This window comes from Diplotaxodon limnothrissa, linkage group LG16 (genome assembly GCF_057381915.1).
Source record: "Diplotaxodon limnothrissa isolate DT_005_m linkage group LG16, D_limnothrissa_male_GT1.1, whole genome shotgun sequence".
In the NCBI taxonomy this organism is placed as follows: Eukaryota; Metazoa; Chordata; class Actinopteri; order Cichliformes; family Cichlidae; genus Diplotaxodon; species Diplotaxodon limnothrissa.
In genome coordinates, this window is record NC_140611.1 from 28,552,106 (window position 1) to 28,570,436 (window position 18,331).

At 38.6% G+C, this 18,331-nt stretch overlaps 1 protein-coding gene across 5 annotated transcripts in view; it reads left to right on the forward strand.

The window, feature by feature from the left end:
• Nucleotides 1-17,931, forward strand: part of epha3 (eph receptor A3) — a 109,938-nt gene extending 92,007 nt beyond the window's left edge. For 2 of the 5 annotated variants that reach the window (XM_085375091.1, XM_085375092.1), the window contains exons 12-17: nt 2,358-2,419; nt 4,458-4,667; nt 7,373-7,522; nt 7,759-7,952; nt 12,127-12,282; nt 15,709-17,931. In XM_085375091.1, the coding sequence (XP_085231217.1) occupies nt 2,358-2,419; nt 4,458-4,667; nt 7,373-7,522; nt 7,759-7,952; nt 12,127-12,282; nt 15,709-15,814 (878 nt within the window). In that variant the 3' untranslated portion in view covers nt 15,815-17,931. Of the gene's footprint in view, nt 1-2,357; nt 2,420-4,457; nt 4,668-7,372; nt 7,523-7,758; nt 7,953-12,126; nt 12,344-12,473; nt 13,342-14,327; nt 14,465-15,708 lie in introns of those variants that run through there. The other 3 variants (XR_014906973.1, XM_085375093.1, XR_014906974.1) reach the window with 3 other exon arrangements.
• Nucleotides 17,932-18,331: the final 400 nt, after the last annotated feature.

Here is an 18,331-nt window from a genome sequence, read left to right on the forward strand (position 1 = left end):
AAATAAATAAATAAACAAACAATAGAAAGGATGGAAGGAAGGGAGGAAGGATGGAAAAATTGAAAAACACAAAGAAATAACACAAAGGAAGCAGGAAGGAAGGAGGGATGAAGGACAAAACAATAGAAGGAAGACAGAACAACACCAGTTAATATCTTATAACATATCATTTTGAGTCAACAGTGGCACAAATTATGCTACTAAACTGTCACTTATGCAGTTTTTGTAGGAGAAACTTGTTAAACATGCTAATACGCATGTATTTGTAAAATAATGTCAGTAAATAAGGTCAAATAATAGAAAACAGTAACCAGAACAACAGAAGCTAATCATACTCCTTCATCCAGTTTTGTCTCTTTTAGAATAATTTTTCAGTTAGAACGTACGGCATGGTTCTGCACTGTACTGATGAATGAAATCAGTCCACTCTGAAAGTGAAAGTCTGTGTGTGTGTGTGCATGTGTGTGATCCCTCATCACACATTGTTTGCCTAATACATCTTAAACCACTCTTCCTGTTAATGTCCGACCTGTGAGAAATGCTGCAATAACACAAGACTGCGGTTTCATTTGCTGGTTTGAGACTAATAGGGGAGGCCCCAAATTCACTACTTCGCACATGACATTTGGAGAGATGCCCTGAGCACATGTGCATAAGTAGGAGCAGCATGAGTGCAGGGCATAGTTTTAGGAGGTCCATTTGATATGCTCCCACACACAGACACACACCTACACACACACAAACACACACACAAATGCACGCTGCTGTCGGGTGATTTATTAAGCTGCTCCTGTTAATTCTTAATAATCCTGAGACTTTCACACCCCATTTACCTTGCTGCTGCTTTTGGCTGATCCACAGGCTGCATATTTGCAGGAGCACACACACACGCGCACACATGCACACTTCTTGCTCAAGTTCATACATCCACACTTGCACACATACAAGTACACTCACACTTGGGTCCGCAGAACAAAGGGGCTTGGGGGCCTTTATCTTTGTTGCCAATGTTGAAAGTAGAGAGAAAGAGGGGAAAGGAAGGGGCGGAGGACAGGAGGGAGGACCGGGTGCGTGCATGCCTGTCTGCAACTATAAAAGCAGTTCTCTGTTAAACTGAACAATCCATCACAGCCTTTTTGGGACAGGGTGTGGGTGGAGGGTGTTGTACTGGTCCTGTGACGGTGTTTAAATGATGAGAGATTTTTGCTAAGTGAAATTGGTGCAACTTTCCTGAGACATGCTGTTCTGTGAGTTTAATCTCCCCCTTTTTTTTAAAAAAAGGTTTATTTTTATTTTGTCAACGTCACATTTTTAGCTACGCTTACTCTGGTAAGATGTAAATAAACAGAATCAGTTGAAATAGATTCAAAATCTTTCAGAGTCATTTCAAGCTGAAATTGACAACATCTGTTTTGTTTAAATGTGCTGTGATAAAGAAAATGAATTACCAGTGCAATGCAGATTCATGAAACGGCCCTTTTCTTAAAATTTCCATTGAGTTTAATAGATTTGCTTCTTTTCGCAACTAATTCCATCACCCTCTCCCTTCAGCCTGCGCGATTCCTGAAAAAAAGTCCCTTTCTTTCCAGATGTGGGGTTGGTTCACATTAATACATGCAAGAGGGATGGAGATGAGAGGGAGGGATGGGGTGATGGGGAAAGAGAGGCAGGTATGATAGAGAAAAGGTAGGTCAGGAATGAAAGAGGAGGGAGCAGGGCACATTAATCAGAATAAAAAATGGAAAAGAAGAATATGGCTGGTGGTAAGTCAAGAGTGAAGCTGAGAGAACAAAGCCATCTGGGGCACAAACAAGTCCTGACACGGATGCTGTTCATTTAACCATGGCTGATTTAAAGCTTTCTTAAAGAGTTTTTCCCCCCCTTTCCCCCCTCTGTAATAAACTTTGTGCTGGCCACAGTCTGATCAGGTACAGATGATAGCAGGCAGCATGGATTTACAGCCAGATCTTCCACAGAAATAAAGATGTCACACTCTGACAGGTGACCTGCTGGGACCCTAAAACTATGACTAGGATCATTTCATTCTGGTGTGTGTGGGCGTGTGTGTATGTAGGCGTGCATGTGAGTGTAACTGAGAGAAAAGAGAGTACGTTCAGCCTGGTCACTCTCAGGGTCTGTGTACGTCTGTTTAATGTCGAAGTACAGCTCTTAATGTCCACTCATTATTATTTTTGCTTGTTTCAGAGAATAAATCTAAAATCAATACAATACTGGCACAAAAGAGGGTTTTCTTTCGTTGTTTTTTTTATATAAGTATTCAGGATGTTATTGCACTAAATTTTTTTAGTCCTGTTGCTGGTATGATATGGGAATTTATTGAAATCTTCCTGTTGTAGGTAAACCTGTCATGATCGTCACCGAGTACATGGAAAATGGATCTCTTGACAGCTTCTTAAGAGTGAGTAATAATTAAAAACACACTTATGAAATTTTAATGCACTGAAAACCCAAACCAGTTTTGCAATGAACGATTAATGGCTAGTTGAAAATTAAGAAACATTCAATGTCAGCTTTGTCATAGGTTCTTATTTTATAATTTATGTAAGTATTATTTATATTTTATATATGAAACGAATTAGGACAGTCAGCTAATATAGTAAGTTTTAACACTACACTATAACACATTGCACTGTATACACTATAAAGTACCTGAGATATGCTGGCTTTAGCAGATTTCTTTCAGCTGTACTCTTCTTACACCTTGTCAGCGAACAAAATATTTTGAACTGCTCTTTCAGCCAGGACTGAATGTGATTCTTGCCATGCCTCAGTCTCTTACAGAGAAATTGACCTGCCTTACTGAAATTACCCAAAGCACGGCAGCCAAGCCGCAACACTGGCATGAAAGCATGTGTACTAATGCCTGTTTTAGCCTTTTTCCACATGCGTCTGCAACACACATAGACAAATCCAGGACGTGTAGCTGTTGTCTGCCGACGTTTTGACAGAGGCCTGCACTTCATCATTGAAAATGTGTCATAAACACACAAGCACGCACACGGAAATTCATAGCTTTGCGCTTTAGCTTATGTCTGTGTTATGAATCTACAAAGCTTTGAAGTGACTAAACCAGGTGTCCTGGCCACTAATGGTTCAAAATGAAGTGGAAGGTCTGGTTGGTTTTTAGAGAAAAACATACTTATCATACACTCAGAATAAGCCATTTCATGTGAAAATAAATCTTTATCAATGTAAACAGACAAGCCATACTAGCTAAAACGAGCCTAATGAAAGCCTATTGATAGATAGTTTAGATAGATAGGTGGTGGTCAGAGGGCCCGGTGTCCGGCAGCCTCGCCTCTGTCAGTGCGCCCCAGGGCAGCTGTGGCTACATGTAGCTTGCCATCACCAGTGTGTGAATGTGTGTGTGAATGGGTGAATGGCTGAATGTAGTAAGTGTGAAGCGCTTTGGGGTCTTAGGGACTGAGTAAAGCGCTATACAAATGCAGGCCATTTACCATAGTTTTGAACGAAAAATGTAAAAGTTACTTCAAAAACTGTGACCATGCAAAATTTACATAACTTGCAGTTACTTGGAAGAGATGATTATTTAAATTGAATTTATAGAGAAGACTGGACGATTGCCTTAAACAGACAACACAGACACATAAACCATAGGATAAGAGTATTTATGCTCAAATTCTGAATGGAATGAATTTGACAATGCAGGGCAACAGAAGATACAAAGAGCAGCAAGAACAGACAAAATGAAAGCGCTATGGATAATGAGCACAAAAAAAAATTCATATGGCTCTCCTCATGTTTCCTCAGTTTATATTTATCTCATATTCAGATAGTAGCAGCAGATCATAGAACATATATGCCTAGTTATGAACTCTTGCCAGTTTGAATCAGTGTAAACACCGCTGCTTGCCAATGCAAACAATAAAATGTGCTTTGTGTTTACATCTCACCCACTATATGTTTGACTGCTGCAACTCAACAACTGGCAAACATTTGGCTATATAAATCCATTGGATAATGTGCCATGAAAATGCATTATATCCCTTTTTTCCACATGATATGATTTTCTGATGAATATACAGCATTCAAATATATATATGTGGATGCCAGTGTTCATATTGTCTATGTGTGTCATCACATATGTAGCATATGAAAACTGCTCCACAATAACAGCAGTGATTTATTTAAAAAAGAAATTCATTTTTATGGTCTAATCCTTATTTCCATACATTACTCTGTATTTGGCTCTGGGATTTCATAGTTGAAACGAAAGATGAGGTACATAATGTCAAAGGTGATTTTTAAAGGTTAATGAAAATCTTGTGGACAGTAATGCAGAAAAGTTTCATTTTATGCAAATACCCCAAAAGGTCAGATTCCCTTTGTGTACTATATAATGTATGTTAACGTGTAACATAAAGGGAAAAGCACGCTTTTCTTTCTATAATTATTTCTTTTATCTCCCTTTTTAGAAACATGATGCCCAGTTCACAGGAATCCAGTTGGTTGGCATGCTGCGCGGTATTGCTTCAGGCATGAAGTATCTGTCAGACATGGGTTACGTTCATAGAGACTTGGCCGCTCGAAACATTTTGGTCAACAGCAATCTGGTGTGTAAAGTGTCAGACTTTGGCTTGTCCCGGGTGCTGGAGGATGACCCGGAGGCTGCTTACACAACTAGGGTGAGTTGGAATACAAATACAAATAAAACATTTAAAGACAACACTGTTTTATATCAATTCTATATATATCCTCTCCAGCAAAAATAATCCCCCCACCAAAAAGCAACACACTCCATCCTCTTCCGGTCTTTGTCTTTGTTTTTGTCATCACACATACACAGATACTGTGCACCTGTTCCCCTCACATATCACAGCAAGGGTGAACGACACATAAAAAACTAGTTGTTAAAGGGCAGACATAAATCCACATATCCTAAACTGGAAGGTCATAGGGAAGACCATTAAAGCCCCATGTGCCATAAGACGATGCGTCTCATTGAGAAGAATATTGTTGGGCTTTGCCACTGTCATTTGCTTTCATGATGTATATGACAGAGGTTTTTACTTCTTAGATTGAACTTTTTTCAGATAACTCTTTGAGGTATCCTGCATAATCTGTTGGTGCAACAATGGCAGGAACTGCCTCTTGAGGCTGCTAGCTAGTAGAGAAGGCATCTACTGACCAGATCTATTGGGCTGATTACAACTTATAAAAGCCGTTTGACATGCTAATAAATTCTGAATTGGTTGCTTTTTGGTGATACACAGAAGTTGATAAAGTTCATCCTTTAGGAGGAAAAGCACCGATACTTTCAAAAAGTATCATGTCTCGCTTTTAGAGGCATAGGCACACATGCCAAGAAGACAATTTCAGACATTTACAGTGCTTCTTACGATGATGGAAAATCTGTGTTTCAACTTACCTTGGAAATCCACTTAGGATACTTCCCATAACAATGTAATAATAGCACATAGGCAATGGAAAATTAGTATTATGAGAAAGATCATAAAAATGGAATCCTACAGATGGTCTCCCAGTAAGTTTGGGCAATTCAATTTTTCAGAAAGAAGTGTATGCATGTAATTAGATTTGCACACCTGTGGTGAGAGAAGCTCTAATTGCTCTGTTTGTGTCTTTGCATCTCTACATCCTGAAGAAGCATAACCTGGTATGCATTCATGTATTTTTAATGTCATTAGCCCTGTGAAATAAAGGCCCTTGATTGCTTTTTCAAACCTACCTTGAGTACCAGAACCTGGATGTTTTATGCCATTTATTGATTTATTGATTTCTTTCCACCATTTCCATTAAAGTTAAAAAACAAAAAATATTGTAAAAGCATTTTTTATTTGCCTTAGCATTAGATGCTCAAATTGAAACACACCCAGTAGGCAAATTATGATCCAGACACTGATCTTAACCGTTGGAAGTGTGTGCGTGTGTGGCCATTCTCAACTGAGGAATCTGTGGTCTTAACCGTGCGTGCAGCCTTTTAGACAGAGTATAATTTTCTGGCTGAGAATGGCTTGTCAAATAAACAGTCAATGTGCCGTTTGCCTTTCTCCCAGAAATTCATAATCTGAAATAATGAGACAGAATAATAAACTCTGCCGCATTAAAGTAACTGACAATGCTAGCACATGTGGGCTTCAGTGGATTTTTTTCTCTCCACTTCTTTAGTCATTGTTTTTTAGGAAAAAATCAAAAGTTTGTGGTCGTATGTGCATGTTTACATGCATGTGCGTCCCACGTTTAAGGGTATTTCTGCACATTTTAGACTATCTTTGTGCAGCAGCTGGGTATAGTATAAGTGCAAGAGCAGAGTGTATTTTCTTGTTTGTATTTATAAAGTGTTTCTTTGTAAACTGCTTTATGTGTGCCGCCATTTGTTGGCTGTCTGCATTTCATTCTCACATACATTCCCCATTATTTCCATAACTTCAGTATGGAAATAGTAATAGAGGAATGTAAAGTTTAGAGTGTGACTGCACAGCATTGGGCAAAACCCAACTGATTGGGCCAAGGTTTCTGTTAACTTTGGCTACCATCAGCCTCCTACCCTATGATCCATTTTGTTCATCTGTCTTGATTTTTAGCTAAAATGACAAATACAGCTACACACTGTAGTATGGGGTTATCCAGGACACCTTGGATTACAATTTGATGAATGGGTTTTTCTTTCTGGCTTCAACTTTCTTTAAGACTGATGTTAATCCATTTTGATTAAATCTTAATATAATGTGTTTTGTTACAATAAAGTTCAATGTCCCCTTATGTGACAATTTTAACGTCTTTTTTAGAAGTCTTAGACTTTTTTTTGCCAGTCTGGGAAAACAAATTAATTAAAGACAATGAAATGAAAGTGAAAGGTAAAAAAAAAGCTTATGCATGGTTCACCTTTCTGTGATGAAACATGGACTTTAGACTCTTCCAGACCAGACTGGAAAAAATAATAAAAATATTATTTTTACAATTGTTACAGTTTTGAATCTGAAGCTGTGATCTCAAACCTTAAATCCAAACCACGAAGACCACCAGGATTTAGGGGTTTCAGAACACCCTAAATAATATTCATAAGAAATATTCTTGCATTGGACACAAACCTGCACCTCAGATCCAAATCCTGGTTTTCAGAAATTTTGCTCAAGAATACATCCAGTTTTAAATATTTATATCCACGAGCAGTACTAAACTTTGAAATTCTATTTTTAAAAAGTTTTTAAAGATTTTAAGATGTAATATTAAAAGGTTTATCCAAAAAAAACCATAATTTTAGGTAGAAAATTAGTTATGCTCAAGAATTATTGATGTTTTTCAATGACAGATTGAATGACTGAAATACAAAATGAGCTCAATGAATGACCTCTCATTGTCTGTATTTCAGGGAGGTAAAATCCCTATTCGGTGGACTGCTCCAGAGGCTATCGCCTACAGGAAGTTTACATCTGCCAGTGATGCTTGGAGTTATGGCATTGTGCTATGGGAGGTGATGTCATATGGGGAACGACCATACTGGGAGATGTCCAATCAGGATGTAAGTTCTATTTATTTGCAAAGTTGCATTCCTTTAATAGCTACACATGCACATCTGCAGGGCTACCACCCTTGCACATCTGAATAATTTCTGTATCTCATCTGAGATACAGAAAGACATACTCTAGTAAAGTATTCTTACAAAACTGAGAAAAAAATCACTTACTATTACAATGTATTTTGTTTTGAATATTATCTGCCTTTTTTCAAATGCTGTCCGTGTTGTTCCTCATAAAGGTAATAAAGGCTGTAGATGAAGGTTACCGACTGCCCCCACCCATGGACTGCCCTGCCACTCTCTACCAGCTCATGTTGGACTGCTGGCAAAAAGAGAGGAACAATCGACCCAAGTTTGAGCAGATAGTTAGCATCCTGGATAAACTCATCCGCAACCCCAGTAGCCTCAAAATCACAGCGAACACCACATCCAGGTATCAAAGCTATCTTACGTGTATTTGTTTTCATTATTATTTTTAGGTGCTTGTCACTTGCATATATAAAACTTTACACTTAAGAAAATACGAAAAGAAAAACCCAGAACTGGTGGTCAAAACCATGCAAGGCTGGTGAATGTCTCTTAGTCTTGAATGGTTTCTAAGTTGTTCTTTTTTTCTCTTCTTCTTTTAATTTTATTGCCATGTACTAGACAATCCAGTACTGTATTTTAGGTCATATAAAGTTCTGGCTGGTGATCACTAGATATATTATCAGCATATTTATGAAAGTTCTACTTCTCAATAACATAATTTAACATTTTTAATGTCATGAAAATTTGGGATGGGGAAGTTTCTTTCACTTGTTTTACCACCTGTACACAAAGGAGCTCAATATAAACACCGCCTATTTTTTCTGCTTGTAAGATTTAAATGCAAATTAGCACCACTAGAAAATGTATCAGATCTCTTTTCTGATATTTTTACAAATGTTATCTTATTTGTTTCTCACATTACTTTCTTTTTTGCCCTTGTTAATGCTTTGTTCCTTGCCTTTATTGAATCAGTCATTTTCTCCCAGGGGTGTGTGGGTAAGCAGGGCAAGATACACTTGTCAGTCCTGGGCAAGAAGGAATACAGGCATTGGGTCTGCAGCAGACGGCCATGGTATTATGTAGATGTCAAAGCTAGTAACATTGACTAATGATTTCTTAAGAAAGTGAAAATAGGTCCCTTGGAGTTTGCACGTAATTTTCCTGATTGGCTTTTAACACTGGGTGAGCACAGGCTGGCCGACAGAGGCTGGTGCGTTGATTTATGAGAACTCTCTGTGCGTATGTGTGTATGTGTGTGGTGGCGGCGGCAGTTGCACAGCAGGAGCAGCTGCACTCAGCTCCACACACCTCGTTTGTCTCAGGGCTGTCCTGGCTTGCTAATGCAATACCCCCTCCTCCACAAAGCCCAGAACAAAGCCTGTGAACCAAGTAGAGCATCTGGAAACTTCGAGGGTGGGACCTGGTCAGTTTACTCTTCCTGCATATGGATGATGAGAGAGTCAGAAGGCCAAGGTTGACTGTCAGGGGCTAATTATGGGCCAACTGGTGTCCAGTAGAGGTTAGCAGCCATTGGGTATCTGACTTAACTTTCAGGGTGTCTAAATTACGTGAGATTGCTGCAATCGCACTTTCTAAATCAAAGATAGTTTTTTTTCTGCACAACAAAGCATGCCAATGGCTGCTTACAGTATTACCTTTAAATACATAACACTCAAAGTTTTATCAAATCTAAAATATTTATATAGAGAATATCTCAAATATCAACCTTTATCCAGAGAGGCCAGGAACATAGGTTGGATAAAAGGACTTGGGAAGCAACAAGGATTGGTGCCTGGTCTATGCTTGGCAATTGCAATGGGCAAACATTCACCTGTGAATGGAAACCGCCTGATAGTAGAAAAGAACACAGGCATTTATCACAGAGAGGTATATGTTGATGAGAATATCTAAAAAGTCACAAGTATGAAAAACTGGATAGAAGTTAAATAGAATAGTTTTATAATGAGCAATACTTCAATTCAGTTACCAAAAATTCTTAAACTGTTAGCTCAGACACTACCAAAACTTCAGAGTGAAAATAAATTGAACAAAGAATTCGGAGCACAGTCACGTATTGTTGCTGAAATCAAATCAAAATGTCAGTTTAGCTTTCCTCAGCCCACCAGAGTACTGGTTAAAACTACATGATATCATCCAATTTGGCAGTGGCAGCAAAGGGCTGCACCTGAAAGGGCTAATATTACCCCTAAATATCAGTCTAAACTGTCCTTGAATTGCCTTGGAGCTGTCACGCTGAAAGGTAATTTCATTCCCTTTTTTGTGAGCTCAAAAATCAGAAGATTATTTGGAGATTAAAACAAGGAGTACAGAACAAAAGATGAAAAAAGGGAATATATAACCCGACTCCCTTTCTCTCTGATGTAGTCATATTTTCATCTATATTTTCAAGTGGGTGTTTTCTGCTTTGCTATATAGTATTAAGTAGACATTATACCCCCCCGCCCCAAACCCCAAGTCTCAGACAGATGCTTTTTTTATGATTTTCCAATTCATCACATCTCTCTGTTTCCTCACCAATCATCATGTCTCTTGAGCTGCAACAAGATGTTGCTGAAAATGTAACAACAAAGGAAACATTGAAAATGATAAGGGAGACGAATCAAGGTCATCTGCAGTTTACCTCTCAGTGGAGACAGCAGAAGGGAAAAAATGAGACAAAAAGAGGAAAAAAGATCAAAGATAGAAAGAAAAAGGGGTGTAGGAGGGGAGGGAAGAAGATCAATAATCCTGAAAAAAGAATTTTTTTTTATAGCCCAAAACTTTAAACGGAAGATAGTTATCTTTTATATGTCTTAATTGATTTTTCCTGATTTGTTTTCTAGCAAATATCAGCAAAAATCTCTATTGATTCCTCTTCCTCTTTTTTCAAAAAGAAGTAACACATATTTAAAATATTTTTTAAATGGGTTTCTACTGTCAGAAGATTCACATATTACTTTATTTTTGTGCTCATGCAAACCACCCCCTCCATCTAGCCCTCAATTCCCTCCTTTGCAGACAAACCATCTTTCCAGGGGGTCCTGGGGGCCCTCAGCATTTTGACAACCCTCTGATCTGGCAGGAAAAGACTCAATCACTGTAACAGCACCCACTCCACCACCTCAAGTGCATCTTTTTTTCTCCTTCTTTTTCTTCTTTTCTCCTGTCACCACTTGGGATACCATCTCAATAATCTCAATGTGCCTAATATTTTGTTGGCTTAGTGTGCTGTTTCTGACACCATTAATTATATTATATTGATTTCATTAAAGAAAATCAAATCAATAAAATACATTTTAATTAGAGCAGGTGACGAAAGCACGTAACATATTATATGAAATTAAACCTTTTTTTTTTTGTAGGTACACAAACCCTGGCACATTTAGAGTGGCTTTAAACTTCCTTGCCAATTTCCAAGTCAATTAGGCAGAGGTGGACTTTCTGGTATTCTAATGAGTTTGTTTACAGTGCTATAAATAGTTTTCCCCAAGGGAGCGCTATCTGTTTTTTTTGTTGTTCTTTTTTTTTTGACCTGCTTTGCTGTATTCCCTTGAGTGCCATACATATCTTGGTACAGGTGTATTTATCTGATCTTTGTGACAAATGCAGTGTGTCCTTCATTTTTGGAACCCAGTTTTAGATGATACTCAGAAAATCAAAATGAAAATGCACAGTGTGCTACTAGTGGATTGATTATTGTGTTATGAGCTGTAGTTTGACCTGATATGGTTTGGCTTTGTTTCCCGTTCGCTGCACTAATGTGCTCAGGTTTCACAGTAGCTGAGGGAATCACATTTGTATAAACATGAGTTGCGGTATCTGAAAGTCGCCATTAATAAAGCACATTGTTTCCTTGGGCCCTCTGCACTCTCCAGCTCTAATGTACCTTTACTCTCTGTAAGTCTTTTTACCCATCATTGTTCCTCAGCCCCCCCTCCCTTTGGCAAACATCAATCAGAGCTAGTCACAACAGTGCCTGCAGTTTTTCCCTACACCCTCTACAGTTGACTGAGCATTTTAAAGCCCAACGCAGAGCATTTAATATGATTTGATCCAATTGAAACCATCAAGTCTAATCAAATCTAATGTTACGTTCTGCTGCATGGTACATCTGCTACAGGAAATAATGATGGAATTAGCCAGAAACATTGCTAGCTCAAAATAATAAAAAAGGACAGTGAAGCAATGACTGCTGATGATAGCATGAACAATGAACAAAGGCTGATGTCTGTTGTGAAAATGCAGTTGCCAAACTGTTTCTGAGACCGTAAAGCATGCAGACCATTTTGCACACACACTCTGACATGTCTGACATGCTTCAGACTCTGTAAATGGTGCAATAGTGTATGCTTGAAAAGACAATATACATAGTTGTAGGACTAGTTCACTATGACATCAGCTGGCTGTAGATAAAACAGAAACTGTGATACCTGGTGGTGTTTATTCTCCTGTTTTCCTTAAACTACAGTATGCTGTGAACTCTAATGACATCTGGGACACGAAAATCTTACAAGTGGTTCATCATCACTTATTGATATGTTTGCTTCTCCCTTGACTATTCTTCTCCTCTCTGTCAGGCCAGCCAACTTGTTGTTGGACAGAAGCAGTTCAGAGGTTCCCTCAGTGGGAACAATGGGCGACTGGATGGATGGAATGAGGACCTTGCCCTGCAAGGAGGCCTTCTCTGGGGTCAGCTACAGCTCCTGTGACACACTGGCCAAAACCTCCACAGAGTAAGGCAACAACACACAGAGACACACACATTAGGCTTCTTTGCCTATTCATGTCAGCAGTGTTTACAGGGCCCAAGTATCAGAGGTAAGGCCCAGGAATTTGAAGAGACTCTTGGTGAAGAACAAGCACACACATTCTCTTGTTCTCACTAAGTAAAGAAAGCTATAGAGCCATTACTAAAGGTGTCCAGATGAGACTCATGGTAACTCATAAAGACAGGTCTTTAGCTATGCTTTCAATGCTGCAAGTATGACCAGAGGGGAAGGTGAGAGCATTGAAAGAAAGAGAAAAAAAAAGAGAAACCAAAAAAAAAGAGAAAGAGGGTAGAAGAGTTGTGAGTTCCATGAGGGAAAGGGAATAAGAGAGACGCTATTGAGAGAGAGAATGAAAGGGGAGATTTGACAAGATAGCGAGAGGGGCCTTTGAAAGAGAAAATGAAGGCATAGCTGTCAAGTAGGTGTGCAAAGACATGGCATTCTCTGTGCTGTAAAGCATTAAAATGCAAAGAATAGAGCAAGGATAGATTGCTAGAAAATTATTTGGCAGCCACATCCAGAGAAATCACAACTGGCGAGCACACAATATAGGACCTACAGTATGTTCACTTGGTAAGAAAGTAGGTCCTACAGTGTGTATTGTTGTTCGGTCCCTTTCTTTCCCTCTCCCTGTCCTCCTTTTTCCTCGCTCTGTTGGCCTGCTGCTAGTATAATTGATGTGGAATGTGACAGAGTAAATAATTGGACATTTCTAATCATTGTGATCAAAGCAGCCATTCTCTGCGTTGATAGCAGTTGCGGGGGCAATTGGGGACTGGTGGTCAGTACTACAAGCAGTTGTAACTCAATAACTGTACAAAGCAGGGAGTCATTAACTGTGTTGGGCTTAATATGCTGGAAAGAAGGATTGTGTGTTGTGCATGAGTTTAAACTATGTTAAATTGGTTGGAGCTGATATTAAAAAAAGCTGTTGTTTAGCAGACCTCCTCACAGTGCCAACTGTAGACTTCATTGACTTGTAACTGGAACAGAATAGTTTTTCCTGGAAATATTATATGTAATGCTCTGTACTACCTTAAGACAAGCTCAAGTGTGTTTATTTTCCACACAGAGCGCTTAATTCTGAAATATATACTTTCAGCTTCCTGTAATTTTTATTATGGTTCTTTTCTTATGTAGGAGTACTACACAAAATGTTTTTTTCTCTTCTCTTATAAGTCACTATCCAATGTGACAAATGAATGTGTTTAATCTATGAAAAGGTTATCTTAAAATGTTGTATTTAGTGCACAGACTAGGTGGAAATCCACAATCAGTATTGACAAAATACATCAAAGACAAATTGCACTGAAGGAATCGTGCACTAAACATAATATATTGGTCTACAATGCCTTTTCAGTGGCTAGATGCTAAATTGGATCACCGCAGTATTAATCCACTGAAGGCTTCATCTAAGGCACCTAAGCTCAGCTACAAGGCAGAAGCCTTGGCTCAGACTATGAATTGCACTGTATAGATTTCTGTATTGATCTGTACAGTCTTAATCTAGTCCTTGATATTCAGCACAAGGCCTGGCAATGCTCTGACCTCAGAGGAACAGTTATCATACTCGGCCGCAGTGTGCTGAGTCATCTGTTGGAGTAATTGATTAATCCTTTTTCAAGAAGAGAAGATGGACTGACATATAAATACTGCATCATTTGGAGTATTTTTTTTTACCTTTACACTGTCAATGTCAAAATGTTTTCAAATCATTTTAGGATCTTTTTTTTTTTTTTTTTAGATTTTCTTTTACAATGTGATAGACACACACACACAAAAAAAATTAAATCAGCATACAATATAATCACAATCTATACACTTTATTTTTATTGCCCGTTAAAGAAAACATTCTCATTGCAGTGGCAGACAAGTCATCATTGGTGTCTTGTCTGCCACAGAGGTGAGATAAGCAGTTTGTGTTTATTCTTACAAAATGTGCTAATACCACCCATAACAATAATATCTAGTTTAATGTGTTAACATTGCTGGGCCTGGCTGTTTCTCAGTAGAGTGGTTCTGACGGAGGTCCATGTCACACAAGCCACTTGCCCAGAATGGGAGCCATCCATGGGGATCACCACTCTCTAACACCCAGCTCCACCCTACTCAAGCTCTGGATGGTGGGTGGAGGACCAAGGCCTAGGTCTAAGATCAATAACCTCCAGAACCACTGATGGGCTTTTACTTGTCTGACCTTTGAAGGGATAGTTAGTTTTTATTGAGTGGTAACTTCATCCCATTTTAGGCTGTAATTATAAAAAAAGAGTAAAATGCCACATGTTCTAAAACAGGGCTACTGATTTGGTGCTCAAAATACTAATACAGTGTAAATGTTGATTAGTATTGCACACATAATCAGCAGTAGATGCTGGTTTCAGCCTCTTTTGCATGCTAATGACCAGAAAACAGACCAAATAAAAAGCTTATAAATTACAGATTAATTATTTATCTTTATTGTTGCAAAGGTAGATAGTTGTAAACCCAAGTATTGTGCCAACTTGACAACAGAATAATTTGTATAATCAACACTGAAGCAACTATCCCTTAAAATCGTCACACAAAGTAAGGCAGAATCTGTAATTTGGATCACTGTCAGTTTCTGGGTTTTCAAATTGTATCTGTATTTTTTTTAACTCTATTTCAAACTAAACTTTCTGCTTGCATATGGAAAATAAAAACATTGTTTTGTTTTTTTTTTTAAAAAGCACTAAATGGCTGAAAGAGTTTCTTGCAGTAATGCCATAATCCCACTGCTTCTACTAATACAATACACTATTTAGGAGAAAGGAGTCCTAACATGTGCTGTGATTGCTGTGTGCTGTAAAATCAATACACTGTATACAGTGTAAACTGTAGGTTTACACTGTATAACACTCTTAACAACTGTATTCTAGTTAACTCAAGTGGTCTTTTCTTTGAATGCAAGTAACCAACCTTCTAAGAGCTTTTAAGAGTATTAACGCTTTAACAGAAGCACTTTATGAACCAGTGTCGTGTTCAACACATGTCCCTGTGCTGCTCCTCTCCACAAAATTAAGTGTACCTGTCAAAAAAATCCAGCTTAATGCAATGCAGAAGAGTAGTTCTGTTCTGCCACTGTGGCCCTTGTATTTTATTGTTTTCTACCCTGACAGGGTCATAATGGCAGCTGTCAGTGAAGCCTTCTGGGAAATGCAGTCCTTTGCAAATGACAGGCGCACAGCGAAGCGAAGGGAGCAACACTGGGAGCATGCCACTATTGTCACACGGATGTCATATTTACTATCACTAACGCACACGTTTCCATTTTTTTCCTTCCCATCTTTCTCTCTGTCTGATTTTGTCCCATTTATTTTTCAACCTCACTCTGCCCCCCTCTCCCCCTTTCTCGCTTTTCTTGCAAACCAGGGATCTAAAAAAGGTTGGAGTGACTATTGTAGGACCGCAGAAGAAGATAGTGAGCAGCTTGAAAGCCCTAGATTCTCACAACAAGAATGGCCCAGTACCTGTTTAAAAAAAATGGACCCGACAAATGAAAACCACCAGAGACCTATCTGTTGGTCTGTGTTGACAGACTGTGTTTGCTAATTGCACTCTAACACAGTGGCTGCATATTCAGACTGAAAATGGCGGAAAAATATGGCATGATTCAAATGATGTCTTTCATTGATTCATTTGAAAGATGTCCCGGCAGAGAAGTGGAGAAGAGCTCAGTTCAGTTCTACCTGCTAGGTAACTGGCTGACTCAACCCTCTGCCCCTCTGTGCCCATGGTGAGTTGCCTTACAGACTAAGAGGGGGGTAGAGAGCAGAGAAAAGAGAAGAAGGTCAGAGAGACCTGATCAGGAAGACAAAGGAGAACTGTACTGGGATGCAGGGCAAGGACTGCATTAACATATAGCCGGACGTCTCCATGATTATGGCTTACCCACAGCACGCCCGAGAATCAGCCTGTAGTCCAAGGCAGTGAAACAACTGAAACACCTTGCCAAGAAGGGTACGACGGACAGCAGCAGCTGACCCACTTGTAGAGCCCTCCTGGAGTGAGGAAGTCTGAAGCGTGAGATTTTGTTGCAACTACCTTCATTTACCGTCTCTATCCATGTGAGATCTCAGCTGGAATGGACACACCGAGATGCTGACCGAGCCATTTTACTCTGTAGCTCTGATCTATAGCATTTGCATTCAGTAGACATGTCACTTAAAAGCAATAATGATATAATCAGTGGAATAATTTCATTGTATGGAAGCCATGAGTCTATCACATGTAAAATGTATTGAATGCTGTGCTTTAAAAATAACAGGGGCCATAAATCACTTCACCCACAGATTTTTGTGTTCTGTGTGCTTATGAACAGATATTGTACAGTTTTAGTGCAGTTCTCTCTGTAACCCCTTTGTGTGAAATCTCAGGATGTATACTTCCTTATGTTTTCTCAAGCAAGGACAAACTGATGGGGAAAATGGAGCAAACTAGAACTGAGAATTCAGGTTAAGATACATGTGCAAGAAAAGGGAAAACAGAGAGATGATGATGAGAGACAACAAGTAAAATCAATGTCAGCCCTCTGCTACTGCTGCTGATGTATTGCAGAAGTGTAATATACTCAGAGCTCACGTTTCTTCTTTAAGGAAGACAAGTTAACATCATCAAACTCTCACAACTCTCGTTTTCTTTCTAAAGAGTGTAATTTTTGCCTGTGTAAGATCGGTTTAGTAGGTTGAGATTAACACTGCCTATCTGAGGTTATAGTCCAGTAACTTAGGTTTGAATTCATAATTTATTAATAAAAGCCATTTAGGAGTTGTCATTTTGTTTGATTGGAAAAATTTGTGTAAAAAATAGTTTGTTATATTGTAAAATTAACTTTAACCGATTATTTTTGGTGTGTTTAATGCAAAAAAAAAGTTGAGTGCCTCCTGTAGTTGGACTTGGTTTTGGTTTGACGTCAAGAAAGTCTTGGCCTTCTTTCTCTGTTCTCTTTGGGATATAGAGTTGGTTATTACCTAAACTAACTAGATTTTGCCCTGGAAGAGATGCAGCATATCTAATAGATGATTGCTTTCTGAGATAGTATCCAAGTGCGTCATATCTCCAGTATGGGCTTTCCTAAAAGCACCTTAGAAGACCTTTGTACAGTGAAGTACTTTACGATGCTAGTCTCCTGCTTTGATGTCACCCAGTCAATCCCTCAGTGCAACATGTACCCAGATTTTTTTAACTGGCACTTTGGTACTTTGTGCTTTTGGTTGGGTAATATGTAACAAGAAGGATGCAATATTTAAGTTTCTTCAAGCACTTAGTACGCAGTATTGCAGCACTTTGAAATTAAATGTTATTGCCTTGGCGCTAGATTAAACTTGTCTAACAGACGGGGTGATTTTGGTGCTTTTGGGAAACCCAGCCTTGGTCAGTCTGTCAGTCCTGTCTTCTTTTCTTTGGTCTACCTGTGGATGCTACTGTTGCTGCTATGTGTTTTAATTAGCATGTACATAATGTAAACCATTGTTATTATGGCAACTAGCACTACAGATCCCACTATATGTACATGTCCATCCCTTTTTTGTACAAATGTTTGTATGTATAAAAGCCTGAATAAAAATTGTGCAACATTTTTAATTAAAAAAAAGAGAAAAAGCATTTGTATTTTATTTTATCTTGTTTTGAATTATATTTGTCAGCTTTGTTTTTTTTTTCTACAATAAAAAGGCAATTATGATTACGTTATTTATTTGTTAACATTATACAGTGCATTGTTCGTTTTTTGGGAGGGTGGGGGGAGGGGCGTAGAGTAAATACTGTGTCAATGCTGTCTGTGTTTTGGTTCTAGACTTACTTTATAAAAATGACACACCTGAGAGAGCAATACTGTTATGAGCCCTATATCCAGATTCCTAAATTTATGTTTCAAGTCTGATTCGAGTGTCTGTGTGAGAGTTTATGTGTGGAAATGTAGATCGCCTTGTCTACTAATGTAAAATGATTTGTAGTGGAAACATTTATATTTTTATAATAAATATTCTCAAAATAT